At 40.0% G+C, this 18,846-nt stretch overlaps 1 protein-coding gene across 1 annotated transcript in view; it reads left to right on the top strand.

Moving 5' to 3' along the window:
- Positions 1 to 18,846, top strand: part of LOC112118092 (mucin-2) — a 57,578-nt gene that overhangs the window by 17,237 nt on the left and 21,495 nt on the right. The window contains exons 12-28 of the mRNA XM_029912047.1: positions 267 to 404; positions 1,156 to 1,320; positions 2,446 to 2,540; positions 3,514 to 3,640; positions 4,490 to 4,745; positions 5,723 to 5,760; positions 6,015 to 6,139; positions 6,650 to 6,801; positions 7,385 to 7,523; positions 8,075 to 8,182; positions 8,442 to 8,621; positions 11,106 to 11,345; positions 13,127 to 13,283; positions 14,459 to 14,587; positions 15,270 to 15,420; positions 16,672 to 16,715; positions 17,394 to 17,531. Coding sequence (XP_029767907.1) covers positions 267 to 404; positions 1,156 to 1,320; positions 2,446 to 2,540; positions 3,514 to 3,640; positions 4,490 to 4,745; positions 5,723 to 5,760; positions 6,015 to 6,139; positions 6,650 to 6,801; positions 7,385 to 7,523; positions 8,075 to 8,182; positions 8,442 to 8,621; positions 11,106 to 11,345; positions 13,127 to 13,283; positions 14,459 to 14,587; positions 15,270 to 15,420; positions 16,672 to 16,715; positions 17,394 to 17,531 — 2,382 coding nt within the window. The remainder of the gene's footprint in view (positions 1 to 266; positions 405 to 1,155; positions 1,321 to 2,445; positions 2,541 to 3,513; positions 3,641 to 4,489; positions 4,746 to 5,722; positions 5,761 to 6,014; positions 6,140 to 6,649; positions 6,802 to 7,384; positions 7,524 to 8,074; positions 8,183 to 8,441; positions 8,622 to 11,105; positions 11,346 to 13,126; positions 13,284 to 14,458; positions 14,588 to 15,269; positions 15,421 to 16,671; positions 16,716 to 17,393; positions 17,532 to 18,846) is intronic.

Consider the following 18,846-nt stretch of genomic DNA (forward strand, 5'->3'; position numbering starts at 1 on the left):
GATACGTGTAACATTTATAAAGTTGATACAATAGTCTTTGAAAATTCCATGTTTTCATAGCATCGGATCTGTCAGAATCTGATCTTTGGTCCTCTGCCTGTTGCAGTTTTCAGGGCAGATGGTGACTCGGGCTGCTCATGTAAAGTGTTGCTTTCAGCAGGCTAGTGTTTTCCTGTCTGTGACATTTCTGGATGATAACAGAAAGAGGTGATAAAAACAAATAAAAAATCAAGGAAACATGACTTTTCTTTCCTTTTGTTTTCCAGCAAGCTTCTCAGTTTTCCAGCCAACTTCATACCATCTCATTGTGCATACCTATTTTGGTCTCAAGCTACAAATCCAATTGGTTCCAATCATGCAGCTGTTTGTGATTGTGGATCAATCTGCCCAAGGAAAACTGCAAGGTAAGTGCCCACTTATGTCTACTTCTAAAGGAGAAATGACGCAGCAAAAATATTTGCAACTGAAGTGCTGTGTGTTCTTAACATTGATGGTGAGATGGGTCTGTGACTGGCATAGCAAGAAATTGCTAGCTAATGAATTATTCCATACTAATTAAGATACTAAGGAAACTGTGTGCCTGCAAGATACTAATATAGACTTAACGAATGAACACTTTTTCATATTTAGTGATACATATTTTTTAAAAGGCACCGGCTCTAGAGACAGAAATGCTTAGGTGGTTGAATATAGGAAGAATGAGAGCAGAATCCAAAATTTCATGAGAGAATGGCCCCACAGCTCACACATTTTACAGATGAATTATTGATATTACAGATTAAATAAACCCGTCACCCCCATGTCAATGCAGGATTGATCGCTGGAATATATTCCCCACAGCTTTGTTCAGTCTAGTTTTAAATTACTTAAGTGGCCAGTCTTGGGAAACTATTCCATAAAAGGATGATAGGAAGAATTCCCCAAAACTCCGAACACCAGTTGAGGATCACCTGCCCCAGAGCTTGGATTTTTAAAGTGAGACCCCCCCAAATGTCTACTTTTGTGATTGCAATTTTAATACTGAGTTGGAGGAGCCCTCTGTTTGACAATCTGACTGCTAGTCATGTGGTAAATCATCCTTTTCCTCTTCTGTTGCTCTTTTAGAAGAAGAATGAATAATAATTATTTTTAAACACCACATTTTTTTCTCAACAGGTCTTTGTGGGAATTTCAATGGCATAGAATGTGATGATTTTAAAACAGCTGGTGGGCTTGTGGAAGCTACAGGATCTGCCTTTGCTAACACTTGGAAAGCACAAGCCACCTGTAGAGACCAAGTGGATAATTTGGAAGACCCTTGTGCTCTCAGCTTTGAAAGCGGTAAGAATACTACATTTTCATAGAACCTCTTTCCTCCAAATTTTATATCTCATACACAGTCAGTCAAATAGCAGTATCAAAATAATAATCTTTATTTAGAAGGCTGATAAGTTAATAATGTGTGTGCTTGTCTGATGTACTGTGGGCTTGCACACATCAGCTAACAGGTGCTTCCCTTTGAGAGTAATTGATTGTCCTGTGGTTAAGGCATGCAACTAGGCTGTGGAAGACCCAAGTTCAAGTCCTTGATCTGCCTGGTTCAGATGGTAATAAATACACAATAAAGCTATTATTTCAAAATCCCATTAGTCATCTATGGGACCCTGGAGAATTTACTTGGTAATGTGTCAGATTCTTAATCTGAGGGTCCAGTGTTCAGCTTTCTGTTCAGGCAGTAGGTTTTGATCCAATGGCTGGAAGTTGAAGCTAGACAAATTCATACTGGAAATAAGAATATTTTTTTAACAGTGAGCGTAATTAACCATTGGAACAATTTACCAAGGCTCCTGGTAGATTCTCTATCACTGATGATTTTAAAAGGAATATTGGATGCTTTTCTAAAAGATCTGCTCTAGGAATTATTTTGGGGACGTTTTATGGTATGTGTTATACAGGAGGTCAGATTAGATGATCATAATGGCCCCTTCTGGCCTTTGAATCTGTGACTCTATAAAAGAGATGGTAAGTTCAGAGGGAAATTTCAGGGGCAACCCTGTGTTGAACGACACAGAAGAAAAGTCGTTAATATATTACAATAAATGTCTGGAGTAGTGGTGCACCTTCCTTAGCATTATTGCTTCTTTTTAAGTTTAGCTTGGATTTGTGATCCTCTGATCATGAGTTCTCAAACAATTGGAAGCTAGAGGAAGACAATTCTGTGTAGGAGGACTCCATTAATAGGATATGATTTCCACTATGTGTTTGCCAGTAGGTATTTGAATCAGAGACTGTGGGCCAAATTTATAGCGATTCTGTGCAATCTCTCCACTCCCAGAAAAGTTTAGGGTTCTCATTTTTATCATTTTGTTGCTTGGGTCAGATTATTTTGCATATTGTAATGTGACAATATGGTGCAATAGGATATGATGCAAGGAAAATAATTCGTTCTCTCTCCTTTTGTTACAGAAAATTATGCTGAATATTGGTGTTCCTTACTGAAAAATTCAGAATCTCCTTTTGCTAGATGTCACTCAGTCATTGATCCTGTGGAATATTATAAGGTGTGGATTTTATACTATACTGACACCTTCTGGCACTGGTCTAATATGTGTTTTACCATATACATATTTTCAAGGGATTATTGTAACTTGGCCATAAAAAATGGTTCAAATTTTGTAACGTCCAATGGCATTGTGTGCATCCCTGATCTCCTACAACAGGCTTTCTCATAGAATGCTAATTTAGAAGATGGAAATCATTGTGCTTTTTTGGGGGTGGGGCTAGTGTGTGGTGAAAGGGCACTATAGAGTCTCATTTTCATACGAGAATTCAAGAGAGGCAGGAATACTGAGCCATGACAGTCACATGTTAAGCCAGTCCTTAACCATTAATGTAATCTATGTTGTGGCTTAATAAACAATAAATTGAGTTTACTTGATCCAGAGATAAACAACAACCCATTTATGTGTCATTTTATTCCTGGTCTGTTTCCCTCTGCTTTCAGTTCTGTTGAGGAGGGATAAACAAACCAATCTGGGGAGAACAGAAAGAACCCCTTAACTTTTACTCATTTCTATAATTCAGTCTGAGCTGAACCTTTGTGAAGATCTTAACCCATTCAGCTAATTTTTTTGCTTTTATTATGTTTAATTTCTGTGGGTTTGTACATTTCCGGGTTGTGACTGATCAGGAATTAAAAGTATCAAAATTCCCTTAAAAAGACTGCTGTTAGGAAACTGACTAAACTTTGGACTTTCAAAAGGTTTGGCTGTTCAGATTTGGCAAACTATCCACATTTTTTATGCTTAATCAAACGCACCCTGAGCCTTTTTGGGTTTGTCCTTCACTAATGGGTAGCTCTCTGCTCATCTACTGTGCTCTCTGATTATGGGAGTGAATGAAAGCCACATGGGAAAGAAGGTACTGGGTGTTCTACAGTTACTGTACTGGAGCCCCGGTTTTCACAGTCTTCATTTTATAGTTCTAATCCTCCTCCTGCAGGTGTGTTAACAATTTGCTTCTTATTTGTCTCAGAGATGTAAATATGACACCTGCAACTGTAAGAACAGTGAAGAATGCTTGTGTGGGGCCCTCTCCTCTTACGCAAGAGCCTGTGCCTTCAAAGGAATCATGCTGGGGGGCTGGAGACAAAGTGTCTGCAGTAAGTGATGACACTGTAATCCCCTTGAAATCAGTCATAGAAATGGACAGAGTGCACCCGACGACAGTTACATTAACCTCAGTGTTAAGAGTTTAGAAGTGCCTTGGAGATGCCCAATACAATTTAAGGGGACAGTGTCAAGAATTTTGAATAGTTAAAGCTGTATTCTTTAAATGTCCTTCGTTTATAGGACAACTTCATAAACTGGGGAGTAATTATTTTCCCTTTCGTCATCTCCTCTACCACTTCACAAACACTGATCTGTCTTCTCTTTGTCCAGTGGACTATAAACCATCATGGCACATCCATTTTATTTATTTTCTTGGTTGTGTACCAGCGTTATCAATGGTATCATCAACACTGGGAACTGGGCTTTGTTAAATTGTGCTTCTATTGGAGGGTTATAGGGATATGAAGCAACAGAAAAAAAGATATTATTATTAGAAAGCAAATTCCAATAGCAAAAGATCAGTTAACTAAAGGGAAAAGAAAAAGAAACAATGCTACATATATATTTAATGGATCTTTTCATTGCTTCCTCTATATACTCAACTCCCATTTATAATAAAAGAAATTATGCATGTTCATTAAAGGAAGAATATACCCTTTAGAATGGAATAGTATTACCTCCTAGATGGTAATTTAAAAGGTAGGACAAAGTTAAGGCAAAACTATTTATTAATTACGATAATTTATTCCATAATACAATGAGAGGGAGTCCCTTTATTTTTACTATTACATACTGCCTGGGCAGAGTGATCACAAAGAAAGATTTAAATTCTATAATGCCTGGTCAGGGTTTTTTTATTTGCCAGTATAGCAACCATTGGTCTTTTCCCCCCTCTCCAGACAAAGAAGTGTCCTCTTGCCCAGCATCCCAGGTCTTCCTTTACAATCTGACCACATGTCAACATACCTGTCGCTCCCTTGCTGATGGCGAAAAGTACTGCTTGGAGGGCTTTATTCCCATTGATGGCTGTGGCTGCCCTGATAACACCTATATGAATGAGAAGGGTAACTGTGTGCCCATCTCCTATTGTACATGCTACTATAAAGGGTCATACCTGGAACCTGGGGATGTCATCGTGAAACAAGAAGAACGTTGGTAGGTTATTTTATGGCTTGTCACTTGTGGATTGTGGAGGTGAAAGCCCCCCCTTCTTATCTTTGCTTATTAAATATACTATATATTGATATTGATGGTGATACCATGTAGATAAAAGGTATATATTACCCGCCACCACCCTAGCAGAACAAAACGTCATACTGCTGTAAGTTAACTTATCTGATCCTGCACCACTAGAGTCAATGGGAGTTTTGCTAGGCAGTGGGGAAAAGAAGCTACATGAGCAATTAGTGGGTTTCTCACTGAAAACAGATTATTCTAACAGTTAAAACAGTTACTAATTGATACCCATTTAATCAAGATTGTGGAGTTCCAAAACCAACATGCAGGCTCCCAGAAGCAATAGTCTTTTGCATGAACTCCAGTGACTCATGCTGTGAATGGTAAAATATTTCCTTGCCTTTCAAGGAGGAGAGAACTAGAAGATAAGAGTACAAGCCAATGAGGTTATTGCATTTGACTGGAGTTGGCATAAAATGGTGATATGTATTTATTGGAGGCTAAGGACATGCTCTGAAAGGGTATGAGCATGTATTCCCTTGATTGCTAAAAAGTGCAATTTTGAGGATTTGCAGGATAATTTGTGGCCATTCTTTGAAAATCATTAATTTACCATCTGTTTATAATGTAACATTCAAAAGTTCTGCAGAACTTTCCCCAAAGCTCACTATGAAATCTCTGTTGAAATCGTGGGACTTCCTCCCCAAGGTGCATGTTTCACAAAGGCCACTACTAAACATTATTCCACTAATAGATCAGTTGGGTTCATTATTACTTTAACACCTAAGAACATACCACAGCAATAAGGAATTTTTGAAAGTCCAAAAGAATAATTGTCTGGCAGAAATAATAATCTCATTTGTTCATTTATGCCTCTGCAAATTGTTCTCAGATGTTTATCAATTGAAAACATTAGTCTTACATCCTATGAATTTCTATCTTCTCCTCCTTTTTAGTGTTTGCCGAAATGGAATTCTCCATTGCACTCAAGTGAAGAGAAATGAAAGTAAGTGAAATGCTTTACAGAGAAACATCTCAGTTTCTCATTTGAATTCACCACTTGTTTCTTTTTCCCTTCTGTGAAACAGTCACCACCTTTCACTTTGCTTTTGGCTGAGGATTTTACCTTGTATTAGAAAGGATATTTTCATTTATTATTTTTTAAGGGGTAAACGCTGCTGTTTCTGTCTCAGTATCTAATAACGCCCCATTTATTTTCTGTTCCCTTGATCTTCAGTGTTCACCCATCTCACATGGTATCTTTTTTTACAGCGTGTCAGTCCCCCAAGATTCACTTTGATTGCAGCAGTGTCAAGTCTTGGTCTTCACAAACCCCTCTGCAGCTAAGCTGCCATACGCTGGGTACTGACTATGTAAGTTTTCATTTTACCTCTGACTATGGCATGGCTCCTTCTTTCCCTTAGTCCCTAAATGAAGCAGTGCAAATCTGACCAACATGATCTTTTAGTCTTTTTTCTCTTGTTTCCTTTTATTTCCATCCTTTCTTTTCTTTCATCATTTTTGTTCTAGTTCTCCACTACTTTTTGCCATCCTTTCTCTTTTCACTGATTTGTCTTCCCTTTTCTCAGTAGGAAAACTATGGATTAGTTGGATAGACATTTTGTTTACAATACAGCACTGTAGTTTTCTGTGTAGAACAAAAGTAAGATAGTCTGAACTTAACATCTCTGTAAAATATGAAGGAAATTCTCAGGCACTCAGATACTAGAAAGATGAGACCGATGGAAATAAATAAATTAAAATGGCTGAGTTATAAACCAGGGAATGAAGCACATGGGATGAATGTTTGTAGAAGAAGTGGGATAACAGAGAAATCGTGTTTTCTTATAAAATAATATAATTTTTTGTCTTATTTTCTTTAGTTCCAGACAGAGTGTGTCTCAGGGTGCATGTGTCCTCATGGACTGATTGATGATGGCAGAGGGGGCTGTGTCAGGGAGAAGGACTGTCCATGTATTCATAACAAGCAGTTTTATTCTTCTGGAGAGGACGTAAAAGTGGGCTGCAACAAATGGTAAGATGCTGTAAAGTTCTCGACTTTCCTTTTGATGTATATTTCTCGTAGTAAATGAATAGTAATGAAATGGTTTAAATACCACTGTGATGAGCAGGATATAGGTATACAAGCCTTGATTCTCAGCCCCACTCTGGCTTCTTTGTGACCTCGGATGACTCCTTTTTGTGTAAATTTAGGTAATCATCTTACAAACATTAAGGTAATCATCTCTGTTTATCTCAGGCAACACTGACAAGTTTTTAGGGTGATCACTGTAACTGAGCTCAGAATCCGTCTCTCTGCCAGGGGCATCTCTGATTGGATAGTAGTGTAATTTTTGGGTAGTGTTGATGCGGGAACAAAAAAGGAAGCTGTGCAGAGCTAACAACCATGCTATAAATTTGTCAGTGGGCCAATTCCATGTGGGGACTGTTAATGAGATGGTGATTTATAATACCCTGTGCCATAATATTATGCATGTGATGGATTCCATGTTGTGTCAGCCAGCTATGTGATTTATCCTGCAGCTTCCAAAGCAGCATACATCAGCATTAGGACTTGACTTTTCAGATTTCATCCAACTCTTTTATTCTTTCCCTAGTACCTGCCAAAAAGGAAAATGGACCTGCACCAATAATGTGTGCTTTGGGACTTGTACTATATATGGAAGTGGCCATTATATCAGCTTTGATGGAAAACACTATGACTTTGATGGACACTGTGAATATGTGGCTGCCCAGGTAATGTCCAATGGGAGCCGTGAGCCGACAGATCTTCTAAAATGAATTAAAAGTTCTACAACAACATAGCTATCAGTTTGGTTCTTGGACCATCTGTCTTAGACCCTTTTTCTTTAAGATCACTGTTTCTGTGGTGATTGCAGCTTCTGCCAAGTTAAATTCCATATTTGCAACAAATCCTAGCTGTGCAAGGAAATTAATGGCACTTGAGTGAACATTTCTTCTGCTGATGTTGTTGCAGATTGTACACAACTGGGCTAGCTCGACAATGAAAGTTGTCAGCTCATTAATGCTACTTCAAAGCAAGTGGCTGATTCTGAAATTGGAAAACAAATATCCATATCTTTTGGGACATAAACTATTGTTTAATTCAATTGTCCCACTTCTTTCCCAGTATTTGGTAAACATAGAGTTAAATGGCACGTGTGTGTGTGTGTGTGTGTGTGTGTAATGGAATTTGAAGAATAAATTTAAATTATTTTAGATTGAAATCAAAATAAATAATATGGTTCCTTTCATTGACTTATGTTTCTTTATTCCACTCTCAACAGGATTATTGTGGTGAGGATCTCGATGGTTCGTTTAGTATCGTCACAGTGAATGTTCCATGTGGAACCACCGGAGTCACCTGCTCAAAGGCTATTAAAATATTTCTAGGGGTGAGTGGTGGCCCTGGATGGGTTCAGCCCTAGAGTGCAACTGATCAAAACTGCCCTTTGCTTGTAGTCATGTTCCTTGAAACTGAAAGTTGGCATAGCTCCATTAAAGTGAATGGAACTATGTGATTTCCACTTGCTAAGGATTTAGGCAGGTTTGGCAGTCTTAGCTTCACAATGAAGTCCATCAGCATCATCATTCCAAGAGCTTGCCTCACTATAAAGCCAGTGCTGTTATATCCCTTCTCTTTCTGTCCTTCAGAGAACTGAACTGAAGTTGGAGGGCAAGAAATATGAAGCAATTCAGCGAGATGTTGGCCACGATATACAGTATTGGACTCGTACAGTGGGGCTCTATCTTGTTATTGAAGCCAGCAATGGCGTGATGCTCATCTGGGATAAGAAGACTACTATTTTCATAAGTCTGGTTCCTTATTATAAGGTGAGCAACTCTAGGCCTTTTTTCTAAAATATTATGGAATCTGCTGATGTGATCATGAATAGTTGAATGCAAGTAAATACGGATGATGCTTTATTGTTACTCTTAATAGTGTCCCTAAATCTTGTTTAAGTTGATGATTCATATATATCTTGAATTATCCATGATGGCGGGTGCCATTGTATGTTGCTTCTTATGGTATGATCCAGTGCAACAATACTGGTGGGTGTATTGTGTACTATTGCAATATGGATGAGCAGTCCCCTGTGGTTTTCCAGTAGGTGTAAACATTAACACTCTAATACAAATCCCGCTGAAGTTCATTAAAATATTCTTGTTGACTGTTATGCGTTTTTGGATCAGGCCCCAAAAGAATAAACTCTTGGGACCCCAGATATCATTTTCTCATCATTATAGACCAAAACTTTGCTCTATATTGTAAAGTAAGTGAAAAACAGAATAGGGGCCCTATTTTCCAGACGATCTGTAAACATATTGTGAGCTATATTGCTAGGCTTAATCTCTCAAGCAGTGGTAGAGGCCAACTTTTATTTGGAGGCATTTCACTATTAAATCACAATTTATTCATTATATATAATAATATAGTGTATGTGTGTATTTTATATATGTATGACCCTTAATACCAAAGAAATGGCCAAAACTATTGGCTATTCCCCAATAGAAGACAGAACAAAAATTTACAAGATTGCCACAGACTAACCCCAGCTCTCAAATAATAATGCAACATATTTTACATATTTTACCTTGGGGAAATGCAGTTGTGGTTCAAGTAGTGCAAAGTGTGGCAACATCTCACAGCCTCTGTGTAAGGGACCTGTCTGAAAAGAAACTAAAAGTTCTTCATTGATGAAACTGCTTCCAACCTGAACATCTTCCCTTATAAAACATTTGACTTGTTTAGCAAGGGACTCCAGCAGCCTTTTGTAGTGCATTAGGGGCTGTGAACACAGTTTATGACCCCATACTTGTGCCCATTTATGACACTGCTTTATTTGTTTTCCTAAGCGGGTAAATGTTTTCATGACCCTTTGCTGGAAATCTTGAAGTAGCTTGAGTAGGGTTAAAAAAATGGAGGGAGGAGCAAAAGTGAGGCAAAAGTTTACTAGTTTTTATTGCAGCCACATCTTTGACTAGAAGGATGCCAGCCAACCAAAACCCATTGAAGCCACTGTACTAGCTTTTAAGTTTTATTCAAGGAAGCTTTATTTCTTCCTTATTCCATCTTACTATTTGCAAGTGATGGAAATCTGCCTTAAAGATGATTAGCCAACTCTTCAAAGTTAACATTTAATAGACTTAGGGCTAAAATTTCAGTGCATTGTGTACTGGAAAATTTAGTCATGTGACTCCTATTTATATAATAGGACTCATGCAGCTAATTTGCTGCATACCACAATGCGCTGTAAAGAGATGGCTTGTTATCAGGTGAGAGAAGTATAGCCATTGTTTGAATCCTTATAAATTGAATGGGAGGCTGCAAAGAAATATAGATATAGTTCAGAGGTGGGCAAACTACGGCCCGCGGGCCACCTGCGGCCCAGGGGACTGTCCTGCCTGGCCCTTGAGCTCCCGGCTGGGGAGGCTGGCCCCCAGCCCCTTCCCCGCTGACCCCCATCTCCCGCAGTCATGCCGCCACGCGGGCAGCGCTCTGGGCTGCAGGGTTGCGCGCTCCTGCCGAGCAGCACGGCAGCGTGTCTGGCTTCGGCCGGGCGGCGCGGCTGCCAGACATGCTGCTCTGAGCGGCATGGTGAGGGGGCTGGGGCCGGGGGGTTGGATAAGAGGCAGGGAGGTCCCAGGGGGCAGTCAGGGGACAGGGAACAGGGGGCAGTTGGATAGGGCAAAGGTTCTGGGGGGCGGTCAGGGGACAGGGGACAGGGAGGGTTGGATAAGTGTGGGAGTCCCAGGGGGGCCTGTCAGGGGGTGGGGAACAGGGGGGGTTGGATAGGGGGTGGGATCCCGGGGGCGGTTAGGGGTGGGGGATCCCTGGGAGGCAGTTAGGGGACAAGGAGCAGGGGGGGTTGGATGGGTCGGGAGTTCTGAGGGGGGCAGTCAGGGGGCGGGAAGTGGGAGGGGTCAGATAAGAGTCGGGGGCCAGGCTGTTTGGGGAGGCACAGCCTTCCCTACCTGGCCCTCCATACAGTTTTGCAACCTCAATGTGGCCCTCAGGCCAAAAAGTTTGCCCTCCCCTGATATAGTTACTAGATACTGTATGTAGCAAGAAAGGAAGACACAGGTTCCTTGCCTGGGCTACCTGGTAGCTTGTTAACCAGGGAGATAAACACATAAAAATAAGTTTAACTTATACACATGATTTTAAAGTAAAGATGAAAATAAGTAAGTTACAGGGAGAAATCGTTCCCTCACTTTGTGTCTTTGTTTTGGTTCTAACTCTACTTGTGCTCACTTACTGGGTAAACTAAAAATCTGATGACATGTTCTGAAATCAAATATCTTTTGCTTTTTCAGGGCAAAGTCTGTGGTTTGTGTGGCAACTTTGATGACACGTCCAACAATGATTTCACAACAAGGAGCGGGCTGCAGGTGACCAATCCTCTGGAGTTTGGTAATTCTTGGAAACTGTCTGGCTCCTGCCCTGATGTGGTGGATGAGATCCTGCCCTGCAATCTGAAACCTCACCGCAAGTCCTGGGCAGAGAAGGAGTGCAGCATCATCCGGAGCGAAGTCTTTAAAGATTGTCACGCCAAGGTTAGTAGAGAGGCTGGTGGCTACTACCTACAAGTGAACCTCTGTGCAAGAAGACAGAGGAAGGCTGAATTTGCACAGCTGAGTGAGGGAATAGTTAATCATAGTAGCCTCAGAAGTTAAAAACTGGAAAAGACCTTTTGAGATCATCAAGTCCATCCCCCTGATAAGAACAGATACTACACTTGAAAGTTAGATGTTCAGGCATCCGCTATTCCTTGGGATAGTCAAACCAGGGATTTGGTATGTTTTCATACATTGGACTGAAGCATCCACTTGTTCTAGTTTGGGAGAAATTCCCTGCCACGGTATTGTTTGTGAGCCACACAGAAGTAACACTCTGTTTACATATAGAATGCAGGTTCCTTTCTAGTGTGCAGACTGGGATCCCTATCCAGTATATCACTGGGTTTTTATGGATCCTCCCCTCCCCAATCGCAGATAGTGGTTCTGACTGTGGACAGACTTTAGATGTTTCCATCTGTTGCATTGCATTCTCCTTGTTTTAAGTGATAATTGGTATCAATCAGCTCATAGTTTAAGCATGCTTACATCACCCTCTCTCATATTAAATTGCATCCATAATCATAATAACAAAACACAGTGTTCTAGGCTCTAGGTATACATAGTGTTATGTAATTTATCTAAGCCTTGTCCCTCAATTGAAGTGTAATAATAATTTAATAATAATAACAGTTTGCACTTATCAGAGTTTTTCAAAGTGCTTCACACACATTATAAGTATAGGAAGAATCACAAAGAGTTGTGATTCCTGCTGTTCTGGGGACATAAAACCCAGGCTGGGTTCTCCCTCTGATCAGCCAAAGTGAAAAAAAACATTTGCTAATGTATGACAGGAATCACCAACACTAGGCAGGTATAGAACTGTCTCTGCTACCAGATGATATGTCTGGCAGATGTACACCACCTGGCTGGTACACTAACTGAAGAGAAAATGTCATTGACTTCAATCAAATTTTCTTTTAGATCAGCAGTAGTATCAGCAGCCATAAAGTACAGAAGATTGGAGAAGGTGATAGAGTCAGCAGATTAATTCACTCTGAAGAAGAAGAAGAGAACCTGAGTGAGGTTCTTATGGCACCCTGAAGAGTGTCCAAGCTAGACACTTGTAAAAGGAGGATAATTTAAGTGCAGGGATTATTTTTTTTCTTTGAAAGCTGAAGTATACTATCCTAATAGCAGATAGGGTCAGAAGGGAGGCTTAACAAAATTGTTTTCAGAATGTGGTTATGGTTAGAAGAGAAGTTGTAAAAATGACTTCTAATTGTCTTATTTTTATTCTCCATCAGCAACTTCCATGTCCAAATAGTTCAGTTTGCCAGTCAAACCACATTTTTTCTAATCACCAGCTTTGTTAATTCAATAGTGTTTCTTTCTACTTTGTGCATCATATTTATTGATAAAGAGTCTGGATTCAGAACTTAGCTGATAATTGTGTTGATAATGCAGGACGCAGAATAGAATACAATTTTGCTTTGACGTTGGTACAGTGGTCCTGTGCTGAGAGTAATATTTTTTTTGTCATTAAGCAAAAATGATGCACATCAGAAGATATGGTCAATGCACAAGACACTTCTTTTGGTTACCTTTTTTTCCATAACCACATTTGAAGAAATTAAGATAAATTAATGGAAATTAACCTAGCTCAGATCTGCTACCTGACAGACAGTAAGCAACTTCTGGTCTAAAGGATTTCCATCTGAGATTCCCAACTGGAAACAGAGCTCTGGTGTTAACAGCTGCCCCATGTGTTTCCCCAACAGGTGGACCCAGCTCCATTCTATGAAAATTGTGTTCATGATGCCTGCTCCTGTGACAGTGGTGGAGACTGTGAGTGCTTCTGTTCTGCAGTTGCTGCTTATGCCCATGAGTGCAATAAGACTGGAGTTTGTGTCTTCTGGAGAACTCCTGATATATGCCGTGAGTAACCTTTAAATATTCCCCACTGAGTACAACTGGACCTATCAGAATGATATCACAAAGTTTTTAATCACTGCAGCAGTGTGTTGACACAGAGTTGTATGCTATGGCACATAGTGGAAAGGGTTCACCATCTCTGTATAAGCAGATGCTGATTATTGTATTAATGAGTTCAGTGTATTTAAATTGTCACTATGGGTTGACCCTTAAATGACATTTCAAATGATCCTCCTCATTCTGTGCCAACTGGTGGACTGACATTCCCAGCATATTTATCTAGTCAGCAAAATCTCCCACCTAGAATTGTTACTAGTATTTTTTTTTTTACATTTTGTGTATAGCACAGTAGCCTGTGATTAGTCCCACTAGGCCAAACTGTGTTTAAGTTATACTCATAAAACCCCACTGACTTCATTTTAGGCTGTTGTATGTGCCTCTTGCTTATAGCTACTGACACCAAAAGTCAAGTTGGGATGGTGATCATACTAAATGAGTTACGGGAAACACTTCCACCGATCCAACCAGTGGGAGCAGAAACTAAGCTTTTCACAGTGGGGACTTGTTCTTACACACAGTACATCACTTCCCATCTCAGAAATCTTGCAAATTTTATTCTGTAGCCATATGGCAATTCACACTGGTTCATAGGCCATATGGTTTGAGGAATTTGGTTTTGAATGTGTTAAGCTTTCCCCCATTCACATCTTGTTATGCACCTATAAACAAGGTTCAGGTTTGAAGTTTGTGCATGTCCATGTGTGTTCACTGGAGGAACACCATGTGACTACTGCATATGATATATCTGGGTGAAACTGATTTCAGCCTATATGCACCATTAGCCCTAAGAGTTTGCAGATGTCCAGAGAAGTAAAAAAAAAAAAATCACAACACTTCAACAGACAGCTTGAATTCAAAATTGATTCTGAGTAGTTGTGTGATTTCAATCAAACATTTGTTTTCTGCAACAGTGGTGTTAAATGTGAAGGTGATGAAATCCAGAGTTTCATGTGTTCTGTATTCAGGTTGAGTAGGGAAAAAAAATTCCAGGTCCCATGTGTCAAGGGAAATATTGCTGCCAGTGCACTGTGTAGGGTTATTTGGCTGGCATGGTTAGAGGTGGGAATGGGATTCTGTTCTGTCAGCTGTTTTTTTGATCAGCTTCTGTTTTCTATCAGCAATATTTTGTGATTACTACAACCATTATAATGAGTGCAAGTGGCACTACGAGCCTTGTGGCCGTCAAATTAAGACCTGCAGGATCATTAACAATGTCAGCACCAACTTCTCATTGCCATATCTGGAAGGTAAGAAACTCCTGATTGTTTTTGTATTGCATATCATGAAGATTTGGTTAAAATGTTACTTGATGGAGTTGGATCTATTAGCTAATGAGATCTATTGATTGCCTGGCCATTCCTAAATCTATAATCATACACAAGTATTTGGTGTGGTGTAATTTATTGTTTATTGACATCAATGGGATGATACTCACATGTTAAGCACATGCCTGGGTATTTTTCTGAATTGTGGTATAAGATTGATCCACCATCCCCATTGACCAATACCGTGTTAAGTGTACCTCAAGGGGGAGAAAAGATTATTACTGTGGTACAGAAAACTAGAATTTTATTCCTTAATTATTTCTTTTAAACTTTTTATGTATTTTTGCTATGTCAGCTACACATTGCTGTAACTGAGATACTGAAGCATTTCTGTATCCTTGCAAAAAGAAATAACTGATATGTCAGCCATTGTAGTGCTGGTAAATATTGGCTTCTTAATGGATGGATCAGTGGGAAATATTCAGGATTTACAATGAATAATTCACCACTTTTGGAAGTGCTCATTATCCAGGGCCTCATTTAGAATCAGAAGGAGTTTTCATACTTCAGTGAGCCTTAGAACAGGCCTCCAGTGAGAATGTAATCATTAAGTTAACAGTTTATGTTTATTAATATTACAAAATGGACCATTTGTGGTCAACAGGTTGCTACCCCAGATGCTCTACAGATGAACCCATTTTCGATGAAGATTCCAACAAATGTGTAACCGAAGACAAATGTGGCTGTTATATTGCAAATGGCACTCGTTATGAACCTGGCGAAGAAGTACCCACAGACAAAGTTTGTCTGAAATGGTATGTGGAAATTCAAAAGTGATGGAGCAATGCATATTGAGACCTTGATTCAGGAAATTGCTGAAGCACGTGCTTACATCCCATTGACCTCAATGGGACTTAAGTGTGTGCTGAACTGCTGTTGTGAACAGACCATGCTGTCGTGTTTTCCTGAATGAAGGCTGTAATATTACAGATTACCTGCAAGAACCTCAATGTGAATTTGCCCTTCTCCATATAAATGCTGATTTATCCCAGATGAAGATCTTGCCTTACAAAAATAGTGGGGTGGGGGGAACATCATAGTTACAATACAGTTGGATTTTAAAGGAACGCCATCTATTTCTACTCACATTTCTCTCTGTGCATTTTTTTACCTGCAATTGTTAGAAGTAATTCCACAGATTGCTATAACTGGGAGAGACTAGAGAAATAAAAGTACCTATATTTTTTCAACTTATTCACATTGTGAATTTAACAGGACATTGTGTATAGTCATTTTCAATTATTCACTAAAGTCAGTTGCACCTGTTGTTCATGTATGTCTTTCATGCAACAGCAGAGGAGATTTTGTTTTTAAATAGGAACATGTGGCTGTAAAACTGCAAAAATTGACAAGAAAACTCAAGAGCAGAGTAGTGCCTGAAACTATTTTTAACCCATGTTTTGAAATTGACTGTATTTCATGTTGATGATGGCCCATTAATAAATCTTTTGATAATAGCATTAAATATTACTTTTAAAATGTCATATCTGGAAATTACACGTAGAGCAGCCCTTACGCTGTTCTAAGTTTTGCCAGATAGAACCAGCTGGGGGGTCACTGGAGCACAAATGTCTCTGGCTATGTTCCCTCACACCCTCAGCCCTCCTCAGTATAGCACTGATCAGTAATTTGTAGAGATATAAGGATGCTGTGCAACAGAGATGGAGCAAAATTGTTTAAGGGAGCAGTGGCTGTTAGTCATATATTTTCCCTACTCCTGATGGAGGGTAATTAATTATCTCAAGGAGGAGTGTTTGGAGGAAGGAAAGCCGGTAGTTGTGTCGGGAGAAAATAGCAATTGTCAGTATTGGAGCAAACAACTGCCAAAGAAATATCCAGTCTCACGAGATGAAGTTTGAGTGATAAAATTGGTTTTAAGTTTTTAGACTCTTTGCCCCTGCAAACAGTGTGCTATACATTTATTGGAGGGATTCATGAGAAATTACTGCAGGGGCTGCTGTTGGTTTGCAAAAATATTCATTTTGACTGAATTTTGTTTCTTTTAGTATCTGCTACTCAACAGGAAATATTGTGTGCATGCCTGACCCAGGTAAATTGCATTTTATTCTTTCTGCAAACTGGAAAGGGAAAGAAAAAGAAAAGGAATGCCATGTATCTCTTCCATCTGTCTCCATAGGAGATTTAGTAATGAATTTGAATGATTCTTTGCAGCTCTAGCCAGGATTGCACAAAAGAAAAATTGAGTAACACTTCGTAACCTCACAGTCATCACTCACACATTTAAGGATATGACAAAAAAGTGAATTAGGCTAATTTAAGATCAAAGTGTAACAACTGCCCCTTTCTTTCAGTGTTGTTAGAACAATGCTCCTTCCCCAATATCCTAACTATTAATTTTCAGCTCAAGCCACTTAACCTTCAAGGACATGTGGTATTTTATAACAAGTTCATTATTATGTTAGATCTGCTACTGTGTTAGAAAGTATTTTCATAACCCTGCTTCTAAATGAAATTTCTATTCTTGCTAATTAGTTTATGTACTTCACCTACATACGGCTTTATTATATATGCCTTAACTTTCTCCTAAATTTAAATATAAATTAATGAGGTTTGTATGGTTTAGGTACAGCTATATCTCTGAGAGGTGCAACTCTCACACACTCAAACACTGATATTTACCTTAGGCACTTTCATAAATGTCTTGGCATGTTGTTGTTCTTGACCATTTCTTAGAAGAACAATTTCACAATGAATCTCTTTCTTGCAGCCTGTACCACAATCCCAACAACCACTACACCCCCTACTACCACACTCTCAACCACCACCACTATTACCACAACCACACCGACAACCACTACAACTACCACTGTGCCAACATCAACTACTACAACATCGCCTGTAATAGGTAAGAATTTAACAATAACTATAAGCTATAGACAGAATTGCCTTAACAGCAGAGATTAGGGTTGCCACCCCTCCAGTATTTTCCTGGAGTCTCCAGGAATTAAAGATTAATCTTTAATTAAAGATTATGTCGCATGATGAAACCTCTAGGAATACGGCCAACCAAAATGGCAACTCTAGCAGAGATTCATTTAATATGTTCTACTTTCTTTAGCCTTCCAGAATGTGTCACAAAATTCTATGGAATATGGCATTATCTGAATAAAATCACTCTCTCCCACATGTAAGGCTTGGGCAGGAGGCATGATTACTACTTCCCTGGATATGCATAATATTTATCATATTTGCATGTATTCCTCGATATCTGTAGTCCTCGAGTCCTAGAGGGGATTTTCTGTCCAATGGTGTGAATTCCACTGAACAGTACTGATGTTTCTATAAAAAAGACAACCTCCAGGCAGCAAAGGTGGAATTTTAAAGATCTAGAATGTAGAACGTGCAGAGTGGGCTGAGTTGATATTGCTTATTGAGAGGAGTGAAAGGATTGTTATTGTGCCTAACCAAAGCAGGGATGGAGGAGGTTAGAGGGGGCAAGGATCCTTGTGCTCTTATTTACACTGTGTGGTGCTGCAGTATTGTGGAGATCAAAGAGCTGCCTTCCTCCCTACATTGTGGTTAGCCCTTCAAAAGTGCACAAAGAGGTATAGGGGTGGTGGCACTGAGATCTGTCATCCCTCGTACATCTGGGCAAAAGAGAACGATGTCACAAAGACAAGAGGTGTCTAATGCTGTCACTGACACTGGGCATATCCCAAAGTGGGGACTATATGGTTCTGCTGTTCTGCATCCCTCGCACAGTTCAATGGAGCAAGGCTTCATATAAGGAGGAGGTGCTGCACCATTTTGATGGGTTTTATGTCCTCCAGTCTGCCATGTTCTCCTCCAGATGCCCAATGGCTTTCCAGTTGAGTAAGCCAAAATGCATCTGTGGAATCCAGCCAGGTTGCACCCTCACCCTTCTGCAACAATTGCTCTGGCTTTAGTGGTCAGGATAGAATCCCTTGTGTTGTAACGAGGGATGTTCTCTACAGCAGTGGTTCTCAAAGCCGGTCCGCCGCTTTTTCAGGGAAAGCCCCTGGGGGGGCCAGGCCGGTTTGTTTACCTGCCGCGTCCACAGGTTCAGCCAGTCGCGGCTCCCACTGGCCGCGGTTTGCCGCTCCAGGCCAATGGGGGCTGTGGGAAGCTGCAGCCAGCACGACCCTCAGCCCACGCTGCTTCCCGCAGCCCCCATTGGCCTGGAGTGGCGAACCGCAGCC

The sequence above is a fragment of the Terrapene carolina genome, unplaced genomic scaffold, assembly GCF_002925995.2.
Source record: "Terrapene carolina triunguis isolate 2854851 unplaced genomic scaffold, T_m_triunguis-2.0 Scaffold171, whole genome shotgun sequence".
Classification (NCBI taxonomy): Eukaryota; Metazoa; Chordata; order Testudines; family Emydidae; genus Terrapene; species Terrapene triunguis.